The sequence below is a fragment of the Drosophila simulans genome, chromosome 2L, assembly GCF_016746395.2.
Source record: "Drosophila simulans strain w501 chromosome 2L, Prin_Dsim_3.1, whole genome shotgun sequence".
NCBI lineage: Eukaryota > Metazoa > Arthropoda > Insecta > Diptera > Drosophilidae > Drosophila > Drosophila simulans.
In genome coordinates, this window is record NC_052520.2 from 18,550,501 (window position 1) to 18,575,587 (window position 25,087).

Sequence of the window (25,087 nt, forward strand, 5' to 3'; positions counted from 1 at the left end):
TAAATTTCCGAATCTGAACTCGAATCAGAATCAGATTGTGAATCCAATATTTTGTCTCATGAATCAGGTTTAAAATTATACTGTATTTCCAAAAGACTTATTACTGCCTTCGGAAGTGGTTTTTCCTATTTTTTCTCTCTCTTTCTTTTAAACTAATTGTTGATAATAGTGGGTCCGAGTTATCAATCGCTCTGTGGAAAATATCACTCATCCTATTGATCCGACTATCTTTCCTTGCATGTGATAGTCGGTCTCTTTTGTAAAGCTTATTCCGGGCTTCACTCGTATTTTCAGTTTCCTTTTTAATCTTTCTCCTGCATTTTGGTAAGATAAGTTTCGGCGTCCCATTTGCTTCGGTGTCGTGGAGTTTTCAAAATCTCTAACAAGAATTGTTATCTTTGACGCCATCCACTTGGTATGTTTGGAAATAAATCGGTCTAGTTATCTGTTACACTCGGGCAGTTTTTTTTTAATAAATAATTCAAAATTTACTATTTTTTTGTCAATATCTTCTGTCTGTTTCGATTCCTGATTATTGTTGTTAATTGCGGAATAAACGTAATCTGAAACATAACTTATTTGCCTATTGTTACGCCTCCAAATGTGCAGGAGGACGCTATGTCAGAACTCAAAATTGCCTATATAAAATCAAATTTTTAAGAAAACGAGCAAAAATGGGCAAAAGATATTACTTTACCGTGAAAGACAATAGTTAAAGGTACAAACTGACGTTTTTAACTTTTGTCAGAAATTGTCAGAAAATTAGTTATACTCCACGAAACACAGGGGACACGTTAGAATTTTCTGTTAAAATACACATAAATTGGATGTCACACAACATAAAAACAGTACAACTATACATATATTACCTAAATAAGTTAAAAACATCATACCTTCGCATTTATTTTCCATATTTTACTATAATTTTTGGATGCGTATTAACGATCATACCACATGCAAAAGTAAGCAAGTAATTTTTCGGAAATTGCATTCTCTCAATCAGCTTTTTAACACTTCAACTTTAAAAGCTCATAAAACGATTTAGTGAAGCTTTTGGTCAATTTTGTTTTTGGTTTTTATTTATATGATCAATTTTCTATTAGAAAATAATTGCTAGAGGACGATATATTGACATAAAAATTTAGACTTTATGCCAAAAAAAACGAATTCTGGACCATAGTGCACTGGCCCAGGTAATGGTTTATGTGTGTGTGTGTGTCCACACTCCAAGACATTGGTCACGAAAAGCGGAAATGCTGATAAGGAACTTCAATGTTTTTTTATTTCGTTGTCGTGTTTAATGTCTTTTTGTCGTGCTTAGTGTCTTTAGTGTGTGCTCTACTCCCAAGCACCCTTGTGTTTCTGTGTGTGCGTAGAACGGTCATACAATCTATATAGTATAATACTTAGTAGCGATTTAGTCGGCCCATGGAGCTGGGGCGGATCGCTCGGTGGTGGTCGAGCAGTCATAAGTCAAGTGGTTGGCCCTGGGAAAATGGGAATTTCATGTTAATCATTCCATTTAGCGGGAGTGGGCTCAGAACGATGAAATTGGGCGGGGAGCAATAGCGTTAGATGTAATTCATATTTTTAATTGCCAAAAATACGTTCGATTTTAAGGAGATGCTATATTTTGATGAATATTCCTGCAAAATGAATTGCAAGCTCTTAGTTCACTTTCCATCTGAGATGAAGTAAAAGGAAAACTGTTGAGGACAGTTAACAGACCAATTTTCATTCGAGTAACACGAAGCTAATTTGAATTGCCATCGTAAAAGTCACATAAAGTGGAGCGTAATTCACAATTCACTCATAATAGTTTCGTATTTGTCGATTTTGGTTGTTCGTAAACAAAAATCCCGACTTCAAGTGGCAGTTTGGGTTCGTCTGGCTCTCAGACAATGCCAGCCACTTATCGAATTTCACACTCGATTTGTTCTAGCCGACGGATGATGAGTTTCTCAAGAGCTCGAAATGAAGACTTGGCGCAGCTTCCTTTGAAGAGGAAACCGATAAAATCGATGAACTCTGTGACAACCGCATAGTTGGAAAGAAATAAATTGAAATTTATGCGGTCATAACAATTAGGAAGAAGTCAAGTGTCGCGGAGAAAGGGCGAACTCTCACTTCGAATGGAAAAGTTATCATCACTGGTGCTGGATAGACAACTAGTTTTCCTTGGGGGTATATTGTTATCTATATGCCCCAATATTCGATCATTCCATGCACGTGACTTGCGTACACACTCACCTGCCTGGGAAACTCCCCCCCGGATATCATCTTAATTGGATTCAAAGCCTAGGCCTACGCCCACACCCTTTGTTTATGGAAGGGCAACCTGCAACGACACTTAACCGCGGGCATATTTAATTTAATTTCTACGTATTTAACCCGAAACCAAGCCAAACCAGTGAGCAGCTGATGTTGGTAGTCGATGGCGGAAATACCCTGTTTAGGGTTACATTTGTTCTAACTGATAGGTGATATTAAAGTTGGCACAAGCAAGTATTCAAAAGCTATGCTATACATTTTGCTGGAACTGAAAAGTAAGTTATATTTCACTTTATCTTATTGTGTTAGAATGATTTGAAAGTCACTAGAAAGAAAGAGGCAACATTAATACATTTGATATTGACTTAATTAAAATAATAATAAGGTTTCTATAGACAGCAGAGTGCCCTCAGATAGAGTATAGCTTATCCAACCAAACCAATCCGAACAGAACCAAACCGAACCCGGGACATGGCAGCAGAGGTCAGGGGTCAGAACAATGAGGGACTGCAGGTTGCACAAGCCTGGAACGCGCTACGCTTTAAAAATTTATGCAATTATGAGCCGCAAATATTATTATGTAAACATACAAATACAAGCTGGCTGGGGTGTTCGGCAAATGAGCAATGTCCTGCCCATACTGTTCATGTTCTTGTGGCAACATATTGATAGACAATAATTTGTCTTAATGAAATTTTCCCTTTATTTATGAGATGGCCGAAACGTGTAGGAAATCTTTCACAGCCCAAGGCGACGACGTTGCTAGGAAAACAATCTGCTGCCGGAGATTTTGAGGACCAGCCTTGGGGCAATTAGTGAGGGTTGGGTTTTGGGTGTCTAAGCATTTCACGGACTTTGTTATTGTTGCCCTTCAGGTTGCTGTCTTCCGTGGCCTGTGCATAATTTATGGTTCCAGCCACCCACTTTGAATTCTGTCTGGTTCTTGGCGATGGATGAAGCCCTATTTCAATTATCAACAAACTTTTCGTGAAAAGAACAGAAATCTGTGATGTAATTGCTTTTGGTTTCTCACCTTTTGTCGCCGAAATGGGAATCGCACAGTCAAAAGTCCGAGCGAGTTTTCCACACTAAGGAATCGAAAAACTGTGGAAGCCCTGTTAATGGGGCTTCCCCGCTGCGTGTGGATAGGTTTTTCACTTGGCAAAAGGGAGTGGGTGGGGGAGGTGCTCAAAAGATTTTCCAATATCAATTGAAATTAAATTGAATTTTAAATTGGCCAGCGTGGCCAGAAGACATTGCCGAGGAGCAAGAAGGAAACCCCTGGAAAATGTGGCCAAAGTGGGCGTGTGTGGGCTAATATGGGCGTGGCTCGAAGTTGGCCACACTTGTTTGTGACAGCCCAAGAGGGCAATAAAGCGAATGAAAAATGTTTAATGGAGTGCGAGTGGAAAGGTGGAAAAGTTTCATGTCAGACTAGTGCCATAAACTGGGGTTAGGGGAATGGCCGAAAGGACTCTGCTGGCCAGTAAAAAAAATTTAACAATATTTCTTTTTAGGAATTGTAATGAAAATCTCTTGTTTGGTAGTGATAGCTTGTAAGTAATCTACTGAGAAGCTATGAAGTCGACGTATTCCTGGAAGGCAGCTTTATGATTTCTTTTTCAATTTATATATTTTTATACGCAGAATTCCCTACCAATCCTTGCAGGAGGTTCCCAACTCGTAGACTTGACAGCAAAACGCCTCCCGACCGCCTTCAGTTAGGTGAGCACCGAACAAAAGTGAAAGTAGGCATCACAAGGGGGACTTGCATCCCAACAGGAGTGCACAACATCCTATATCCCAGATCGCATATTCCGCATATCCCATATAACGAGCACTCCGCATCCCATTCCCTTGCTTTTGTTGGCTCGCCATTGTGGACTTAAATGCACAATTTGCGCATGAAAAGCGCGGATTTGAAGAGAGGGAGGGAGCCATAGATGCACTGAAAGAAATATAGTACAGATGAATTAAGGAAAAGTTTAAAAAAATATAAAGCACGAGCTTCGTTAGTCACAATAATGCCAATATATCGCTTTAGCAGAATATTGATATTTTGTTTGCTCTCAAAATAACTTATCTTTGACTGATTTGTTTGCTGTGTGCCGCATATACCGATACACACACTTACACACTGGCACATTCAATGTACTTCCGGTGGCGGAACAGGAACAGGAGCAACTGCGAGCCGCGACTGGATTCGGTTTTGAAGTTGCTTTCAAGGCCCTTTGACAGACGCAGCGACGGATAATACACACTTAATTGCTCAAAATGATGCGATTGTGGAGTGATGCATATGCCACATACACTCACACACCACCACCACACACAGATACGCACGCACACTTGCAAAGGGAAGTACATCACCCATCTGCACCACCCGACCAGCGAGCGGCGAATGGAAAGCTCAGCCACAACTTTTTGGCGCGTTCTCTTTGGGCAGGCTGCAAAAACAGGAGGAAACTGGCGAAAAAGGGGTGTTAAGGGGGTGGTGTGGGGGGTGCCAACAAAGAAGAGGGAGTTACCCTGCTTATGTATTTAAGCCACAACAAAGACACTCGAGAGCATATCATTGGCGTTTTGTGACGACCTCTCCGCACTTGAGCTCACATGAGCCGCAGGCCATAATTGCATTTAAAGGATTTGCACTCTGCCCTCGCGAACCCCACTCCCCGAACCTTTCCCACATGCGGCTGTGCGTACGAAAACATGCTAAATATGGTTCTTGAAGGGCAGCAATCTGGGGAAGAATTTGGGCCAGTGAGGCTAAGGAAATCAGCTATAACTAAAAAATAATTGGCAAGGATTTAAGCTCCTAAGTCTGAGCAAGAAGAAAAACTCTTGATATCTGGAACATTTAAAAAACAATTTTAAAAACACTAGTTCTATAACTAAAAATGTATCGAACTGTTTAAAAATAGATCGATAGTTTACCACAAATAAATTTTAAAATATTTCAAAAATTTATATAAATAAATCTTTGGTATATTTCTATATACCCTAACTCACATCCTTAGCCTTCCCACTCTCAAATTATCCCGAGGCGACCCACAAAAAAGCAACCGCAGTTCTGCGTTTTACTCGAGAACCACTCCACGTTCGTTCGATTCTGCCCAGTTCGAGGCACTCCAATGTGGAGTGGAGCCCCACCCCCCACGAAATTGCCTGCCCTCTACGCCCCTGGGGTTTCAGAATGCTACTCGTCTTGCCATTGTTTCAATTTTCATGTCGATTTGGCTGTTTTCGTTTTGATGACCTCGCCGCAGCAGCCGCAGAACTGTTCGGAATCTATAAATACTGGCAATCATTACGGGGTCTCATATTTTTATTGCATATTTTATATCTGAATGCGAGTGCGATGCAGCAGTGGAACAGGGGCAGCAACTTCACAATCTTTGTTTCTGCAATCCAATTGTCATTCATGACAGCTGTCGATCAGGAATGGCGGCTGAAAAATGTATCCGCAACAATGGGAAACGAGGGGGCAAACGGCAAACGAGGTGGTTGCTTTTGATTTGGATTCTTTAAATGTTCCCTCTGCTATTGAATTGAGTTCATGCCTCTCTGTTTTTCTGTGTAATTGCCACCTTTTGTCACGGTGAATGTTTGGCATATTTTGTAAATTATATTCTCCGCAAAATCAGTATTTGCATAAGTTTATGAGAGGTTATGCGATATGATATATCTGAAATGTACATGATGTATGCAAATCCAGGGATCGGTAGAGATGATTACAATTGACAGAAGAAAATCTAGTTTGATGAGGATATAATAGAAAGAAAGGGTAAGTTTTGAAAGCGAGAGGAAACTTAAGATACGAAATTAATTGACTAGAGTTGGGCTTATAGATGCATTCGATGTCAAAGTTTGTAAGTCGAAAATGTTAATATGATAATAAACAAACTTCAAGGCAAGCAGGTAATAAAATGCTAGGCTTCTTTTATACTTAAATCAAAATATACTAGTAAGGGGTATAGAATATCTTAAATTGACTAGAGTTCGGCTTATAGGTGCATTCGATGTCAAAGTTTGTAAGTCGAAAATGTGAATATGATAATAAACCAACTTCAATGCAAGCAGTCAATAAAACATTACATAAAATGCTAGGCTTGTTTCCTTATTAAATCAACTTTTATATTACTAGTCAGGGGTATAGAATATCCTAAGTGTTTTAAATGTAACACATTTAGGGTGCCCTTTTACAATTCACTTATCCACTTTGTATCTGCCCACATCTTGAGCCAGCTGATTCCGATCGAATATCATGCAAAACCTCCTGGATTCCCCATCCTCGGGCCAATCAATTTCAGATGCGTCACACCTTGCCAACGATTCGCCATCCAGTGTGTCTGCCATGTGGCGATGACATTGTCATGTGCCAAACAGGAAGGCAAAACACCTTTGCCGAGATGTCAACGCCCGTACATTATCATCGAGTACCTGCATTCAAATGTAATTCGCATCTGAATCGACTTTGGGCATTTGTACATTTTCAACTGCTGCTGGCGGAGACATCCGCGACGGGAAATGTGCCGACAATTGTTTTGCAAGCGGGCGCAACTCCGGGGCAAAGTACTGCAAACTCGGCAATCCGGTGGTTATCCTGTTGGCTGCAAAACATCTGTCGGATGTCATCGGAAGTTGTATCTGACGGCACGCCCCAAAACAAATTTGCCTGGCAGTGTGGAACTCACAAATTTCGGAGGCGTTGGCAGGGACTCAGTTGAAGTGTGGGCATGGCCGCCCTCTTCCACTTTTTCAACGCAAGCTGCTCGGGAATATTTCACGGCACTTGGGGCGTGTATGGTGTGCCTCAGCAGAAGTTACGGATATTATTCATAATTTTCCAACGTACCATTGTGACATATGCCTTTGGAGGAAGGAATTAGGGGTCTGTGGTGCGGGGTTGTGTCTAAGCGGAAATCACTTTTCAGTTGGAAAGGCCAAAGATTTGATAAGGCCAATACGAGCGGGTTGGTAGAAATTCAAAAGAAGGAATTGTGATAAATATTTGAAATTATTCTGAGTATTTATTTAAAGACTCTGCGTACAAGAAAAAAACCTATATGAAAAACAACGTATTAAGACCCTGATCTCCACAAGCACCAATTACTAGAACAAAAATCACAGAACCCACAATTTTTGTGGGCTTTCCTTGATAATGACGTGATAATTGCTTCTGTCTGATAAATCAGAGAGCGTTGTCCCGTTTCGGAAGCCTTGCAACTGACACATTCCACACCAACGAGCAAACTCGGGCTGAGACACAGTTTATATTCGTAGCAAAGTTCAAAGGACACCTGCGGAGCGGTTTTAATTGCATCGCACAACACCAAAAGTGACAAGGAATCTTTTGGGTGCTGAGGACCGCCTGGCGCTAGGAAACAAAGTAATTACAAGGCCCAGTACAGACAGAAGCCCAAGCAGATGGGTTGAGTCGGAGGCAAAGGGAGTGGCAGGACACGACTAGATGAGGTTCACTTAGAAAAATCATAGTGTGTGAAACTATATTTAATTATGTGGAAATGCATATCTCTATTTTTACTTAAACACTTAAAAATAATAATAATAGTTCAAACTCGAAAAAATGAGTTGTTTGTTAAGTGTGTTCTTCCCTTTTTTCAGTGTAAAGGACATTGACAGCTGGCTCCCGGAAAGCAAAACCCGAAAACGCCACAACATTTATTCTTTGACGCTGGGATCGGACTGGCGGAGAGTGCTAGAATTCTATTAGCACCGTCAAGGAAATCGCTTTTCCTAATAGCCAAGTGCCACGTGTCCTGCGAAGCTTGAGTCGCCTGCTCAGTCGTGTGTCACGACCGAAGGACAACCGCAGCATCCTTCTCACTCCCGCTGCAAAATGAATGCTTCCCAGCCCGGCAAACAATACAATTGAAAAATTATAAAAATTTCGCACTTTCCAGAAATATACAGTCGAACGAATTCTCGTAGCGAAAACCGGACGTCGTCCTTTTGCGGCTGCACTGGGAGATACACTTGTTCTCCGCAAAGGACACGCGTCACAGGAGGAAAGAGCGGGGGAAATCGAAAGGAAAAGGGGATGGCCAGACATCATCAATATTGCAGGAATCGCTCGGCAGATTGAGGCTGTCAAATAAGCGTGGCTAATGCGTATTAAGTGCTCTCCGTCCGGATTCATCGAGGGTTGTCCGTATGGCCCAATAGAGAAGTTGGCTTAATCACGCTAATAGCCGCAATTCATGCAAATGCTGCAGACAATAAAATATGCGTTGGGTATCAGTCAAGTCAATTCGAGTCAAGCAGCAAGGTCAAATGGCAATGAATATTGTTAGATGATTGCATTTGGGGTTGGCTCTCGAATGTTAAATAAATTAAAAAGCATTCTGCGCCTTTAGTAAGAGATCCCGAGATCCATTAAAAATATCATTTTTTGCGCATCTTCTTCTGATTTATATTTTTAGCCAATTGGACTACTAATGATTTCTTTTCTTTTATCACATAGCAATACCTAAGTCTATAAAATGGCTTACAAAACTAGCCTAAAGTGGCCCTGCTGAACCAAATAGAAATAACAACGTTATCAGCCCCCAGCTTCCCCGCTTCTCAAGGCTCCCCACATTCCTAGAGGAACATTTCAATTGGATCTAGTACAGCATTTAGGAGAAATGCATCCCATTGAATTGCTGGCGATCGTTCTTCACCATGTTGTTGTACTTCCACTTGTCCGCACTCGATGCTTGACTGCTCCAAGATCCCGATCCTGATCCCGAACCCGATCCGGAGCCGCTGCTCGACTTGGAGTGGTTCTGACCCTTCGTGGACTGGTTGTCCTTGGTGGTGCTGCTCAGGCACTTGTCGGTACGTTCGGTGTAGACCATTTTGTCACTAGATCTAGATATCCTTTGTCTTCTTTTTGAATAGGTACAATTTTCTGCCGATTACACAAAGCTGCGCTTCCAATGCGTTTGTAGAGAAGTCAAAGTTCACGGTACAGTTTGCAACAGGGTGAGTACTTTAAGTTCCTTGTTGTTGGCCGAGTTTCCAGTGCGCGATCCTTTTTTCGATGACAGATGTTTGCCCAATCTATTCAAATTAAATAAGCAAGGATTTGTATTAGTATTACGGGATATTGCAAGTGCTTTTACAATTATGTACAATTATTTTAACTGGCTCTGTCTGGTTTTTTACCCACCTAGCTTGCTTCAACAATTTTTGTTTGGAATCCGTGTGGCTAATTTTTGGCATTGACACAAAACTTTTGCAAATTGCACATTGGATAGAAAAGAAAGGAAATTTCACAGCTCACGCTCCGGACAGCTCGTTACCGATCTGCTCTGCTCTGGACTTTCTACTGACCCTCCAGCGGCTACCACAACTGGTTTAAATACGCCGATCCAATCCGTTCCGTTCCGATGCGATACGATACGATCTCCGGCGATCCGAGTGCAATGTCTGGCGGAGCAACTGCGTCACCGTTCTACCAGCAAGTAACGTCAGTGTCGCTGTGCCAGCTGCAACACATCCAAGCCACCAGAAACCTCCCTCGCACCGCCCCCGCACCACTCCCTCCCCCCGTTGACCTCAAACTCGGTCTCCGTCTGAGGCTAACCCGTTCCAGCGGACGACAATGCAAATTAGAGCTATAGAGCAACTGGTTTGATCCGCGAAAACGAAACGAAACCTTTGCAAGCAACTTCAGCGGTCTGCAAAGAATCGACTACAAGATACCGGTTAAAACAATAGAGGCATTTGGTACAAGTATTGCTTAATTTAATTGAAGCTTTATTAGATTTCATAAATATGGTTATGAATATTAATAATCGTGTTAATGTTTTGCACAAATAATAGTATTGTTTGTCATTTAAACCTTTTTCATTAGGTTTCAGCAATATAATAATTGTTGTAAAACATTAAAAGCTTTACCAAACGAATCCTCTCTTATGTGTGGTATTACCAGGGTATAAACCACCCCCAGAAAACCTGCTATGTATCACGTAGAATTTTCCTTTGTCTCCTCTCAACAAACATGATTATTAAGACTCGAAAAATGTTTAGAGTTGCCGGCCGGCGGTTTTTTGACACGTCATCCAAAATTCCGCAAATAGGACCTTTGCTATGATTAGTTGTCTCTAAAAATCGGATATTCAGTAGGACGGCGATGCATTCGAGTATCTGCCTATATATGAATCTATAATGATTAACAATATCACCCGATCACTATTGATATAACGAATTATGCATGAACCGATGGCTGATGAAAAGTCTTGGTTGCATTGCATCAGCCAATTCGATCAAGAAAACAACTCGAAAGCCTGGTGCCGGTTAATAGTATTTTAATCTGTTGTTTGTGGATATATAAACATTCGATCTGAATTATGCTCATATCCAGACAATAGGAATCGTATGAAATCTCAAATCTGAAAATTTATTTTTCAATTTCTTAGATTGCCTGAAAATATAGAAAAACCTTATACAAAAAATCCTAAGGATTCCCCCGTTAGTGAAAATAATGATGCATAATATGAATTCTCCAGAAACTAGTTATACTTGCCAGTATTATTTTGTTGACTCCGGATAATATTAAAATGTAAAGATCCCACAAAAACAGTTTCATAGGTTTAATGACATCCAGGACCCCCCAAGCTTCTACGCTCTTCTCCTAGCGGTAATTCCAAAAAAACCCGTTAGAAGAATTCGAAAGCAGCAAATCGAATATTGTACTTTGAACGTCTAATTCGCCGTTTTAAATGTCAAAATCTGCATTTGACTTGAATAATATATAGCCAGGTATGTCTGCCAAATATTTTGTTCAGACTGCATTATGCAAATGCGCCAGACACATGGTTCAATAATTAAAAAACGTGCCCAGACACTGAACAAAGAAAGTAAAAAATGTTGTCTTTTTTTGAGAGTGGCGGTGCTGAAAAATGCGTTATCAAAAATCTATATAAAGACAGGAGTGCTGAATACCTTAACACTGCAGCAGATATCGTCAAGTCAAGAAGAATGCTCTCCAAATCCTTGGGGAAACCACTTGAAAAATTATGGCTTCAGAAAATCCCCCTTACTAATTTGTTTATTTGTTTGGTGTTTGGGTTTGTTTATTCTATTAGAGATGTTTACAGTCAATGGAGGCTTTCGTGGCAAACTTGATTTCCATTGACGTACCACTCGGTGGCGTAAACAAGAAATTTGGCACAAGTCTGCTGTCTGCTCCTCCGATTTTGCATCAGAGCACCCAAAAAACTAGTTTATCTCGATCACGCTCCCAGCTCGTGATGATATCACTAAGTCCGCGATGATTTCTGATATAAAAGCCCCTCTATCGGTTCGAAAGCCAACAGACTAAAGTTCGAAGGCCTAGCAGTCGATACCTAATCAGTGATTTTCAAAAATATTTCCCCCAAAGTGCATAAACAAATGTGTCAATGAAGACACCGGACACCAAAGCCAAGTTGCTGAATAATATAAGGTGAGGATCCAGACGAGCAGCCAATTCAACGTGTTAAAGTTTTAAATTTAGCAAATATCACTTGAAAAATGTGTAGTGCATTCGTTTTAGTAGAACTTATCGTATTCCCTCGTTCCATTGCCATAAACTAATATGCCCCATTCCTTGCTTGCAGTCTATCTAAACACCTGTCTTCCAAGAAAGGCGGCTCTCGCACTAGTAACTGCGGCAATTGTCTGGAATTCTCCGTGCTGACGCGTCTCTCCAGCGTGCCCTGAATCCCCCAGTTATCCAAGCTCACCCAAGCTCCAGTTGAAACTTGAAAGAAATCCTTGACAATGGTTCACCAAACTCGCACACCCAGCAAGGCCATTCCCGCCAAGCACCTGAGTCCCATGCGGACCGTGGAGGGTCTGGGCGGAAAGTACGCCGTATCCAGCAGTCCGGCGGATAGTTTCCTGCGGAACACCAGGCTCACGGCTCAGAGCAGCTCCCAGCAGTCGGCCGCCTTCAAATACAACCAGATGGTCACCCACAATCGGGAGCAGTTCAATAACCTGCACTTCTGCTAGGACACGGATAGGGATGTGGATGCACGTCGTCGCTGGAGAGACCGCATTGGAGGAGGGATATAACCACTACTCGTACGATGGCGATTGTTTGTCACAATACTTAATGGCAATAAATTCATTTTGAACAAATTTTCACATATTAATTGAGTTTCATAAATCGCAGCAGAGTCACGTGCTGGGGCCGGGGAAATTTATTTATTGCAACTTTTTTATTTTGCCAAATTAAATTACCCCAACTAAGCTTGCGAGCATTCGTCGCAGTCATTTTTCATTGTTTGCGGCTGTCTGCCTCACTTTGTCATATGCAAATGTGGCTGTGCGATTTTTGCACATTTGATATTCGGTTTTTTTCCACACAGGTGCCATATTTTTACATTAGCGTCGAATCAAAAGCTTTAACATTCGCTGCCCGGGATTTGCATAAATCTTCATTGGCTTTGGTTTCCTTAGGGTCCACATGTGAGCTCCATGATGGAAAAGATATGTGGAAAAGCCTTCTTAGCAAAGTTGATAAGTTTGCCATCTAGCGAAAGTTATTTTGTTTGATCTCATTAAGAAATCGGGATGCTTAGTTTAGTGATGATTAGTTTCCTAAGTTTCAGTAACGAATTTTATATCCCAACCTAGATACTATATGTTTATAATGATATGCGTATGTTTAAAGTGGGACTTAACTGACTAAGACATATAACTGACATATTTTTACGTGTGCCAGTGAGTTTATAATTCCTATTTATATTTTAGCAAAGCCCAAAGCAAGTTTACCAACCCTAGAACGAAACTTCCCCGAAATGTTTAATATGTCTTATTTAGATCAGAACTCAAATTGAATTAATTAGTATACTAATGGCGCCCCATCCCTTGGGCGAATAATATTACCACCTGTGCCTGCAACTATGGGAAAAAAGACGAAAACCACTCGGGGGTCTGGCCCAGTAATTTATGCAAATAACTGGACTGGCATGCTAATTTCAGCGTAAACAACGAACTTGTTTCAGATCGGATATATAAAACATATGCTGGCGGATCAGCTGACTAGTTAGGCTGGAAAATAGTTATCCAACCGAAGATGACTAGTTAGTTGCCAGGCAGAAAAGCCACTAATGTAGATATCATAACTGCCACCCGATTAGATCACAGATTTCTGGATATCACAGTTGGCTGAATCGAAGGCATTAAAAGACAATCTGTTACATCGGAAGTGCACAAATCATCGCCAGCCACAGATTTTATGCCCCAAAAACATTTTTATTATTCCACTAAATTAGGCGTTCAGTGAGGATTGAGTTATATAACTAGGGGTGGCTGCTTTTCCACGCCGGCTGGGTGGGTGGCGTCCAGATACTGTGTGTGTCCTTGTGAGCGATGCGTCGACAGTCATTAAATTATCACACATTTAACTTCAAAAACAATTCAAAAGTAGCGCCCAGAACAAAGGGCAACCCTCGACCCGAGAACCCCCTTCCTTGCACCACCCCCCGTTTCTTGGGAACTTGACTTCCACCCCCACCGAAAGTGTTCTTGTGGCCCTGCCGCATTACAAGCTGAAAACATGGTTATTACATCAGTAAATCGCAGGCGGGGAAAGGAGAAAGGGGTGGGGGGGGAGGTGGCATGGGGTCAGGGGTTACTTGTGGGCGTTGCAAAATGGGCGATGGATGGATGCTGTCTTGTGATGATTATGACAGCATGACGACTTATCTGAAACGACCTATTTGCCACCCCCTCAAGCAGCTATTATGTCTAATTTAGTTTTTGTTTCTGCTTTTGCAATATGTCGACCATTAGCAGGGGGTGGGATGGGATTGCGAATAGGAATGGGGATGGCCCATGACGCGGCAGTAAGTGACGATAAATCATAAACGAAACATCAATTCCAGCACTTGACCCTAAAAGGACTCCCGTTGCGTCAAAATGGACAGTAATCTTGGCGCTCTCTTGTCCCTAATGTGTTTAAAGAAAGTGACTAGTTTGAGAGGCACTGTATTCGCACAATGTCCTTAAAAAATTCCTTGGTACGCCATGTCCTGGTCACGTGTTCGTAGCTTTGTTGCAAATTAATTAATTGCCAGGAAGATGAAGACGGCAGTGGAAGAAGATTGATTAAGAGACAGCCACGATAACCCTTCAATGCGGCTGTCAACTTATCTATCACGCCAACAGCCCGAAAGGCTCAACTAACCAAGTCAACAGAGAAAAAATTTATTTCATAAATTTTAATTCTACCCATATTTCGAATTACTATAGGCCCTGATCTTATTGGTATGGAATGTCAAACTGAAACCAAAAATTCGAATTAAAGAAATGGCAAACTTATAACCTTAAAGTAATATTTCTGTTTTAAATATTTTCTAAGTAGCTCCTTTCTTAATTCCAATATTAAGGTAAATTTTGAGTTTAGGACATATATTTTGAATATAGGATATATATTTAGGATAGGAATATTTAGGACATATTTATTTCTAATTAATTCTCTCTGTGCACCGCCCTTTCTCCAGTTTTTCCTCTGACTATTTCGTTCTGATGATTTATCGACATTTGTGCGGAAATCGCTGTGCCAAAAGCCAAAACGAAATGAAACGTTTTCCGAAGCAGACAAGAGAGAGTTTTCGCTGGCTGAAAGGGGGAGGGACTTGGGAAAAGCGGCGACGAGAGGTAGGAAAATTGCAGGGGATCAGACTTCTGGTTCGTCCATGTTCTTGGAGCGGAAACGCAATCGGCGCACTGCCAAAAATAAATTGATTACTGTCACGGAAATAGCTACAACACACATATTCCGTGGGGCACGGCTGCTCCAACTTTGTTTGTTAATCGATTTATTCGAAAGAGCACGAAGACGCGACTTGCTCGAAAATGTCTTAGTAAGCGGCTTAAATCACAGGTGAAACTTGGGCGCTGCCTTCGGTTGGCGTCAGCTCCATAGATCACGTGACATGGCAATAAATAGTTTGGGCTGTCTATTAAAGACACCTGCAAGTTGGTGATGGGTAAGGCAGAGAAGTTACTAAATGGCTAAAAGGGGGGAATGGCTTTATGGGGAAAACGATTGAAACTTAAGGCGGTGAGAAGACACGCAATGTTCACGCCTTCAATTTGTGCGTGAGATACTTTTTGCCACGGTTATTGGATTAAGCAGACTATTGAGTTGATAACGATAATCTGATCAGACATCTGATTAAACGCATTGGTGATTAACATGTATTGTCGTCAAGCGTGATAGTGATGATTTGCTTATCTTTGAATAGGTTTCTGACAAATATAGGGGGTTTTTCGAAATCTAGAAGAATATATAACCTATTGAACATCTATTTTTTCTGTTAGCTGTCTAACTGCAAAGTTCATCCTTGAATGCACAGACAACGCCTGAAACTCAAACCCCTTTGAAAAATATAGAGGACATGGCGATTGAGTGGCGGTAACAAATGTATTAGAAACTTTCTCTGAATAATTTCCGCATTTGCAAAGGAAAGCGGACACGGTTATATGGATACTTCACTTTAAATTGCACTTCCGTGCGAAAAATTGTTTATCGCAAACTTTCGTTTGGACTTTCAGCCACCTTTTAACCACCACCCCAGAGTTTCGTTTTCAGACAGTGTGAATAGAACGTCGTTCGCAAAAAATCCCCCTCAGCCCCTTCCCATTTTCGCAGTGGCGTGTCGATAAAGTTTGCACCTATTGTCATTTTATTGATTTGTTATAAATTTCACACACTATACACACACACGCTTATCTTTTCATGCGCTTCTATTAAATGTAAATGACTGGAAAATGCCGAATGCCCCGCCCACAATTTGAAACGGACACGCGCCGCCCCAGAGGAAAACCCTTTCTGCAGCTTATCTACGAATTTTCAATAAGATTTCCTATCATTTTAAATTCCATTTTATTGCCAAAACGAAATAAATGATCGGGTTAGAGAGTGGGAAAAGTGGAAAAGTCAGAAGCTTAAATGTCTGAACGTTAAAATAAATTGATACCGGGCAAGTCCTCTTTCAGCAAAGAGTTTTTCAAGTGCGATTTTCCCCATCCGCTCTTCTGATGCTTATCGATTTGGCAACACCTTGAGGAAAATTGGCACCGGAGTGGAAACAGCTGCGGATGCTGCCCGGAAAAATTGTGAACGTCTCGGATTTTCCTTTCCCATTCACACTCGATTTGATAATCTGTCGTAAATTCCAACTTTTCACTTGTGAAACGCTCACAATTAAGTCACACTTTTAATGACGTGACGCAAATATTAAAACCCAACACTTCCTGGGAAAAACCCACCCCCTCCGATTTTCCACCCCCCTTGCAGCTGTTGACAGCGTCCAGTAGCTGGCTCTGTTTTTGTTGTGACTGCTGCGCTAATTAGGCGAGACGTGAAAATTTTTACTTATTATTTTCCCTAAATTTTAACGACCTTCCTTCAAACGAAAGTTGAGCTGAGCCCATTCGAAAGATATTTTATATGGTGCAACATTCTGGAATTAGTATCTCGAGAATTACGGTAATTGTCAAAGTGAATTTTAATTAGTAAGCTCCCAAAGTGCCGAAAGTGAACGAGTGATGAGGTCCGGACTCCGGAGTAAACAAGGCATGTCGAATCTCTGAGTTTTGGAACTTGAAGGTTGTCCACAAAGTAAATTAAAGTTGCTACAAATTTTAACCAGCCACATTTTATTTGGAAATTTAAAGTGTCGTACATAAGAAGATTTATAATTTCTACTATCTTACCATTATGACTACGATTAATTAGCAGCAAAGTTGCAGTCTAAATAAAATCCCTAAATGTATGCTAAGAAAATGTTATTAATCGGACATGTCAAGAACGTAGAGGAAATGTAAGGAATATGTAGAAAAGAATTTTACAAATCTTACCTTGAACTTATTTTTTGCAAGAGATAATTTTATTAAAAGATAATATCTAAGATATAAGATACAAATTTTATAGCACCTTTAGCAAATAAAAAAATAGTTTCGTTTTAATTACAAAACTAAAAGTTAAAATTTTAATTTATATTTTTTATAATTTCCTACACATATTTAAAATATATTTTATATTTTAATCATGGATTAACCTGGGCGTGAAGATGAAGATATATAACCGGTACATAACTGTAACAACTGAAAACTCGTTAAGCTAAACATTACTCATCCCATAGCACGTAATAAATCTGTTGAGCTTGTTGCATTGTTCTACCGATTAAAATTTATCACTGGAAATAAAATCCCCTTCCAGTCTCTGCACTTGCATTTTCGATTATATAATCTGCATATTCACTAGGCCCTCCAAAGGTGTATTTCCCTGTCCCTCTCATATGCCCCCTTGATTTGGCAATCTAATGGCCCACCGCAAATTGCTCATGACTGGCGGGGAGTATGTGTTGGATTGTTTGGATTAAGCGTATATATCGGAAAACTCTGTCTCGTCTAGAAGTAGGAAAATGCAACAGGGCAGTTTGCAACTCACGGTAACTGCAGTTAGCCAAGTTGGATGTGAGTTGCTGTTGCCTTGGCTTTCAGTTGATCGCGGATCGTGGCTGTGTCAAGTTGCAATTTGAATTTTTATAGGAAAGCGTAAGCTGGCATAGGATATAGCTAGTACTTTACTCTTGAAATATACCATTTCGGCAATTTTAAAGCCAATAACTAAACAGAATAAGACTACAAAAAATCGTTTATCAAGCTAAGTCAAGTATAGCCCAAAACGTAAATATAACAAAAATGGGTCAAATGCATAAAGATTAAATCTATTTCGGCTTAAAATAATTATAGTTCAAGAACAGTCGACAAGACAGCAGCTAATCAAAGAGTGTAATCAAAAATTGCTATATTAGGCTTACAGCCCAAACCCATAGTTAAATAATTGGGCGGACACCTCTTAATGGTCGCAACTTTGTATGAAACTCTTGGGAAACCTGTCGCTAAAAGGTCTTTCCAAAAGACAGTTGCCAGTCAAATTCCGGTCACGATCTTAGCATATTCACAGTTTAAACGTTCAAGTTGCAAGTGCAACCAAGTGCAGCGCTGCAGAAACAAAGTATCTGAAACACCAAGTGCAATAACAACCTTTTGTCTCCCCTGTGTTAACTTTGATCTTTGGCGCAGAACTCCGATGGGGCTTCGTTGCATCTGACCAAGAGTTTTCGTAGAATAACTATGGGATAAAGTTCTGCAATTAATATCTCGAATTATTTGTCAATAAATAACTTTTATAGATAGTAGTGACACATGAAATACTATAAAGTGAAAAGACCCATATTAAATTCAAGCAATATGAGAATATAATAAAAATACGAATATAATACAAATGTATTGTCAAACAACCAAAACGAATATCGAATATCTGTAATTATGAACACTTAAAAGTGTCAATTATTCAATCTCTATGAAAATAAATAATTTTTATTTTCCGTTCTTTTTATGTGAATAAAGTGATCAGCAATGAAGTTGCTACCCCTGGCTTTATTGGCCTTTTTATTGAGACCGGAACCCAATGACGCGGCACAAATTTTGGGCTTGTTTCAACATCCCGGAAAGAGCCACTTTGACTTCTTCCGTCCCATTTTCTTGGCCTTGGCGGAGAGGGGTCACAACATTAGCATGTATAGCTATTTTCCACTGGAGAAACCAGTGGCCAACTACACGGATTACGTCTTTCAAGGAATGCCCCTGCTCACCGATATTGTGGACTTAAGGGTAGGTAAAGTTCAAGTTCAGATACATTTCGTAATTATGTATTCACTAATGAATTTTAGAACTTCGAATCCGAATGGAAGCCCCTGGGACTACCGTTCAAGGTGCCAACCTACTTTATGCTTCACGATTGGGGTCTGCGATCCTGTAAGGTGGCCCTGAATTCACCCCTCATCGCCCAACTGCTCAAGTCCCCCATTCGATATGACGTCATACTCCTGGAACACTTCTCCAACGATTGCATGGCAGCGGTGGCCCACCTGTTGAATGCACCTGTAATCGCACTGAGTAGCTGTGCGATAATGCCGTGGCACTACAAACGCATGGGCAGTCCGTTCATTAACCCCATTATGCCCATGAATTTCCTGCCCTACACTGATGAGATGAGTCTGATCGATCGCCTGAATAATTTCTTCCATTTCCACACCGTGAATAGTCTGTACAAGTGGGTTTCACTTGTCTCGATCCTCAAGTGCTCACTTATCTGAATCGAATTTTCCTTGAACAGCATGATTACCCAGCCAGCCACCGATGCCCTGATCGGCCAGAGATTCGGACCCGGACTGCCACCCATCAATGAGATCGTGAAGAATACGAGTCTGATGATGATCAATCAGCATTACGCCCTAACCGGACCACGCCCCTATGCTCCAAATGTGATTGAAGTTGGTGGGCTGCAAGTTGGGCCGATAAAACCACTTCCACAAGTAAGTTGAATCACTTGTTGCGGTTTAAGAAGTCAAATGAAATGTTTAAGATCAGTTCAGTAATAGAAAAGAAATTCTCTTTGGAACTGTCTTATTTGACCAGATAACCGGTTATCTTTGTTAATCACATAAATTGTTTGTCTGTAGGTCACCAAACTCCTTATCAACTAATTACATTATATTTAAATCGTACCGCAAATGAACATAGCAAAGAAATAAAACACAAGATAAAATGTGGATCGAAAACCTATAGATATAAGCATTTTATAAATTATTCGATACCTTAACAGGCGATCCATATGATTATTTATGCTTTTTTGTAATCCGCGATTAGCCGCTGGTAATCCAATATTCGCTATGAAGAAAGTAACAAAACAGTCGAACTGAAAAAAAAAGTTGCATTTTAATGAGATTACCAGATATTACATAATATTTTTAATAGGTCAACATTTAAAAGCGTGCGATCTTGTTATACAAACGATTGCTGGCAGAATATATTTAAAATAATCCAGATGCTCAACGTATACTTTTTGCTTCAGCACCTGCTGGATCTTCTGGATCGATCCCCCAATGGAGTAATCTATATCAGCTGGGGCTCCATGGTGAACAGCAATACTCTTCCTTCGGCCAAACGAATGGCGCTTTTCCAAAGCATTTCCCAACTTAATGAATACAACTTTGTCATGCGCTGGAAAAGTTTAGAATCTCTGGAAGATAACAAGCCGTCGAACCTCTACACCTTCGACTGGCTGCCCCAAAGAGATCTTTTGTGTCACCCGAAGGTCAGGGCTTTTATCTCCCATGGCGGACTTTTGGGCACCACGGAGGCGGTTCACTGTGGAGTTCCCATGCTGGTGACACCTTTCTACGGAGATCAGTTTCTCAACTCCGGCGCAGTGAAACAAAGAGGTTTCGGAGTTATCGTCGACTTCGGAGACTTCGATACGAATCACATAACCAGAGGACTTCGAATTATACTTGATAAAAAGTAAGGGGTTTCTAATGAAGCAATTTACTCCAATTTCCTCGTATATTGTTTACTGTTAACTTTTGTTATTTGTATTATTTTACAGATTCGCGGAAAGAGTTAGACGATCCAGCGAAGCCTTTCGCCAGCGTCCCATTCCCCCTATCGAATTGGCCACCTGGTGGATTGAACATGTCATAAAGAATGGGGGAGCTCCACATATTCAAAGTGAAGCCAGACACATAAACTGGATCGTCTACAATTCCATCGATGTTCTCCTGTTCTGGCTGGGAATCTTATTCCTACTGATTGTCGCCCTGTGGAAGCTCATAAAGATATTCAAAACAGCTTTTTGTCGGGGGAAAATCTCTAGAGATACTAAGACAAAGACGCAATGAGTGTTTAGTTCAATGAACTTAAAATTTAGACACAGAAATTAATGAATGTCAGGAAAATGGGTCGCATGTCAAAGAGCGTATTCCGAATAAAATTATACAAATATGTTAAACATTTATAATTAATGTTACACAACTCAGCTTTTTGTGAATGGAAAGGTCAGCAAACCAAAACTGATAATGAAAACTGCTTTCACTTTCAAATTTATATTATCAGCTCTATCATTAAAAGTTTATTTTTTTTATATATCAATTACATTTTGTAAGTATTTTTTCGAAATATTAACAAATTTAGAGCTTGGTGACATGGAAAATTTTTAAGATTCCTAAGAAATATCTATTCTTGTCGATCGCCCATATGTATATGTATGTATGTACATATGTACATTCCGTAAACCGAAAACAAGCCCGTATCGATTAAATGTAAACAGGCGAAGCCTTGGGGCAAATCACGCATACATCGACTGATAATGAGTCGGCAGACTTGTCTTAATAGACTTTCTACAGCCGGTAGTTGGGTCTCGTGTGCACAAGTGCAAGTTTCCGCTCTACATTCTCCCCAATTTTCATTGTTTAAAAATTCTTACGAGAAAGCCCGAATAAAGCTCCGCAAGGTTAGGCGTTGTTGTATGTAAACCAAAAAGAATCCAAAAACTTGTTTTCACTTTCATTTGGAATATAAATGACGGCGTTTGTTTTTAATTAATTTATTACAATTTTTATAAACAACTCAATGAACTTATTTAGTTTTCAAATTATTGCAAACTTGCTTATAAAATAGGGTTATAGGTTACATTATAAAATATCAATTTTTAATTATACAAACACTTCTTAAGAGCAATGATAATAGTTTGGCTACAATATAGCCAGATTGCCAACACCGCCGAAGACTGCGATTGATTTCCGATCGCTGACTGAGCATTTTCGGCTGCGGACTCGAGCGTTGACCGAAAAGCTTTCATTCGGATGTAGTCTCCGAATTTAGTCAGTCGCTCGTCGGCAGTCTAACAAGTAAGTAGGAGTGGAAGGTGAGCCAGAACAGGATTTATGTTCGAAAGCGGCAACTCAGCGTTTTTTGGATTATTTTTGTGTGTGTATCCAGTTCAGCGGTTCAATTGAATTCCGGATGAAAGACCCTCACCAGGCGATAATTGTGAATATATTAGCGGGTGCAGTGCCGTTTGTGATGCAATTGCCGTGGCTTTTGTTGTGCTTGTGTTTTCCTTCGCTGCTTTCGCCCGCATTCTTTACATAATTTCCCTGCATTTCTCGCATCCGCGACATGCGCATTGCCGCCCACCGCCCCGCTCAAGGTCGCACGAAAATACTGAAAAGCCAAGAAACCCAAGAGTCAACAAGTGTTTCTGTTTCTGCTACGCTAAGGATAATCTGTTCTCATGCAAATTCCATTTCTAAATTTTATATTTTTTTCGGATATCAAACAAATTAATTAAAATAAAAACCGCAATGAAATTAATTTGTAAAATATTCTAGTGTTGCTGTATCATTTTCTTAACTTCTAACTTCTTTTTTTTATGAGTTATAATTACACATGTCACGAATAGCTAAATTTTCATACCAAGTGATCTTAATTGAGTATTTGAGGACAAGTCCCAATTAATTATTTGTGATTAATTTAAAATTAATTAAATTTATTTCACTTGCCGTAGGGTACAATGTGGTCGCCGCGGGTTGCCCTGCTTTTCCTGGCCCTAGCACTTAGCCAACGGGACGAGTTTGTGGAGGCCGCTGGTCCGCTGAAGGTGCTGGGTCTGTTTCCCCATCCCGGAGTTAGCCACTTCCACTTCTTCCACCCCATCATGAAAGGTCTGGCGGAGGCGGGTCATGACGTGAGCGTGGTTTCCCACTTCCCGGACAAGCATCCGGTTGCCCACTACAAGGATTTCCCCCTCACCGGTATGGACAAGCTCACGAACAGTGTTGATCTCAAGGTGAGTGAAAAGGGGAATCCCATGAACATATCTACGTGTCGTAAACCTAACTATTGTTCGTGCTTAAACTAACCGAAATGATTGTATTCATTGAAAAAGGTACTCAGAATAGTCATAAATCTGGGAAATACTTATCTATATATTCAGAGTAACTTGACTTAATATTTAATATGATTTACTACGTATTGTTTTAACTTTTCTATTTTTCTATTAGTTTTTTGAGAAGCGCACATTCTACAGTCACTTCCAGGAGTTCTTCCTGCTGCACGACTGGGGCAAACAGTCATGCAACCTGACGCTCCGGTCGGAAGCACTGCAGCAGATCCTCAGGCGTCCGGGACGCTTTGATGTGATCATCATGGAGCAATTCAACACCGACTGCATGATGGGAGTGGCCCACCAGCTCCAGGCGCCGGTGATCGCCTTGAGCAGCTGTGTGATGATGCCCTGGCACTTTGAGCGGATGGGAGCTCCCCTGATACCCTCCCACATCCCGGCGCTCTTCATGGCCCAGTCGCAGCACATGAACTTTGGCGGACGACTGGCCAATTGGTTCAGCACCCACGCCTTAAATTGGATGTACAAGTGGGTCTCACAATTTCTTTAAGAACTCCATTACATCTCCAATTAAATTGATGTTTTCGCTCGCAGATTACTATCGGTTCCCGCTGCCGACGCCATGGTTCAGTACAAATTCGGCCACGACGTGCCTTCGGTGGGTGAGCTGGTAAAGAACACATCCATGTTCTTTGTGAACCAGCACTACTCGCTGTCTGGACCCAAGGTAACACCGCCCAATGTCATCGAGCTGGGTGGCATCCACATCCAGAAATCGAAGCCCCTGCCCGCCGATCTGCAGCGCATTCTGGACAATGCTGAGGAAGGAGTGATCCTGATTAGTTGGGGATCAATGATCCGGGCGAATTCCCTGTCGGCGGCGAAAAGGGATGGCATTATTCGGGCGGTGGCTCGATTGAAGCAGAAGGTTATCTGGAAATGGGAGAACGAAACACTGCCAAACCAGCCACCCAACATGCACATTATGAAGTGGTTGCCTCAACGCGATATCCTCTGTCATCCCAACGTCAAGGTGTTCATGTCCCACGGCGGACTCATGGGCACCTCGGAGGCAGCTTACTGTGGAGTCCCAGTGGTTGCGACGCCCATGTATGGCGATCAGTTTGTCAATACGGCCGCTTTGGTCGAGCGCGGCATGGGAACTATCCTGAATTTCGAGGACATAGGCGAAAACACGGTGATGAGGGCACTGAAGAAGGCTTTGGACAAGAAGTGAGAGCACCATGTTATACAAATCTGTGGCCGAAACTAAATGTACTTGAATTTTAGGTTCCACGATGCTGCCAAGGTCGTCTCCCACTCGTTCCACCACCGCCCACAGCAGGCCCTGCATACAGCCATTTGGTGGGTGGAGCATGTGGCCCACACTGGCGGAGCTCCCCTGCTGAAGCCCAGTGCCGTCGAGATGTCGCGATTCGTGTACTACTCCCTGGACGTCTATGCCGTTTTGGCCCTCGTCCTGGGCAGCATCATTGCTAGTTGGGTGTGGCTCCTTCGACTCTGTTGCGGATCCAGTGCCGCCCAGAAGACTAAGAAGGATTAGCTCGGCTCTTCCCTGCACAGCTTCGTTTGTGGTCTATGTGATATTTTATATGTTCTGTGTAAGACATTTTTAATTCTAAAGACACCTCCCCCACGGACTGTAATCTAGATGTAATCCTAGCGACGCCAAATTAAATTAATGTTTGATACTATTGGGATTTACCCGATTAAAACAAAAGTAGTTTCCGAATATTGTTACAAGTACGGAAATATTATTAAAAAAATGTTATAATGTTTAAAAGCTTTGCTTATTTTAATAATGCAATAAACCACTTATTTTTATATTAATAGAAATAAACCATTTAGAAGAAATAAAACATCTGTAGATCGTTTCAAGTACGGAAATAAATAATTTACACTTTAAAAATAAGTGCCTCTTATTGAATGCCGTGCGTATGATTAATGTTAAAATGCTCGGAAATTCGTAGGTGAAATTCCTTATGTATTTATTTCTAGCCAAGAGCACTTACATGTTGAGATACTTTT

The 25,087-nt window shown here is 41.1% G+C and overlaps 6 protein-coding genes across 8 annotated transcripts; 3 read left to right on the forward strand and 3 right to left on the reverse strand.

Annotated features, from left to right (window-relative positions):
• Positions 1 to 1,178: 1,178 nt before the first annotated feature.
• Positions 1,179 to 5,013, reverse strand: LOC27207531. Its single transcript, XM_039294473.1, has 2 exons — positions 4,406 to 5,013; positions 1,179 to 4,219 (listed from the first exon to the last, which is right to left on the reverse strand). Exon 2 carries the CDS (start codon positions 3,697 to 3,699, stop codon positions 3,586 to 3,588), a length of 114 nt encoding a protein of 37 aa, XP_039150407.1. The 5' UTR covers positions 3,700 to 4,219; positions 4,406 to 5,013; the 3' UTR covers positions 1,179 to 3,585.
• Positions 5,014 to 8,745: 3,732 nt separating this feature from the next.
• LOC27206498 (serglycin) lies at positions 8,746 to 9,134 on the reverse strand. Its single transcript, XM_044923338.1, has one exon. The coding sequence runs from the start codon at positions 9,132 to 9,134 to the stop codon at positions 8,913 to 8,915; it is 222 nt and encodes a 73-aa protein (XP_044779273.1). The 3' UTR covers positions 8,746 to 8,912.
• On the reverse strand, positions 8,746 to 9,623 carry LOC27207718. Its single transcript, XM_016183397.3, has 2 exons — positions 9,449 to 9,623; positions 8,746 to 9,339 (listed from the first exon to the last, which is right to left on the reverse strand). Exons 1-2 carry the CDS (start codon positions 9,499 to 9,501, stop codon positions 9,240 to 9,242), a joined length of 153 nt encoding a protein of 50 aa, XP_016025445.1. The 5' UTR covers positions 9,502 to 9,623; the 3' UTR covers positions 8,746 to 9,239.
• Positions 9,624 to 11,563: 1,940 nt separating this feature from the next.
• Positions 11,564 to 12,418, forward strand: LOC27206565. The gene is made up of 2 exons (XM_016180349.3): positions 11,564 to 11,728; positions 11,883 to 12,418. The coding sequence occupies exons 1-2, from the start codon at positions 11,685 to 11,687 to the stop codon at positions 11,983 to 11,985; spliced, it is 147 nt and encodes a 48-aa protein (XP_016025447.2). The 5' UTR covers positions 11,564 to 11,684; the 3' UTR covers positions 11,986 to 12,418.
• Positions 12,419 to 17,723: 5,305 nt separating this feature from the next.
• LOC6732719 (UDP-glycosyltransferase UGT5) lies at positions 17,724 to 21,663 on the forward strand. 2 transcript variants are annotated; one of them, XM_016180352.3, is made up of 6 exons: positions 17,724 to 17,841; positions 18,700 to 18,963; positions 19,023 to 19,405; positions 19,469 to 19,667; positions 20,207 to 20,655; positions 20,741 to 21,663. In XM_016180352.3, the coding sequence occupies exons 2-6, from the start codon at positions 18,709 to 18,711 to the stop codon at positions 21,030 to 21,032; spliced, it is 1,578 nt and encodes a 525-aa protein (XP_016025449.1). In that variant the 5' UTR covers positions 17,724 to 17,841; positions 18,700 to 18,708; the 3' UTR covers positions 21,033 to 21,663. The 2 variants fall into 2 exon arrangements, with proteins under 2 accessions (XP_016025449.1, XP_016025448.1); XM_016180351.3 differs by having other exon boundaries at positions 17,770 to 17,865.
• Positions 21,664 to 21,890: 227 nt separating this feature from the next.
• On the forward strand, positions 21,891 to 24,799 carry LOC6732720 (UDP-glycosyltransferase UGT5). 2 transcript variants are annotated; one of them, XM_016180354.3, is made up of 5 exons: positions 21,891 to 22,040; positions 22,700 to 22,981; positions 23,196 to 23,566; positions 23,633 to 24,271; positions 24,329 to 24,799. In XM_016180354.3, exons 2-5 carry the CDS (start codon positions 22,706 to 22,708, stop codon positions 24,600 to 24,602), a joined length of 1,560 nt encoding a protein of 519 aa, XP_016025451.1. In that variant the 5' UTR covers positions 21,891 to 22,040; positions 22,700 to 22,705; the 3' UTR covers positions 24,603 to 24,799. The 2 variants fall into 2 exon arrangements, with proteins under 2 accessions (XP_016025451.1, XP_016025450.1); XM_016180353.3 differs by having other exon boundaries at positions 22,012 to 22,057.
• Positions 24,800 to 25,087: the final 288 nt, after the last annotated feature.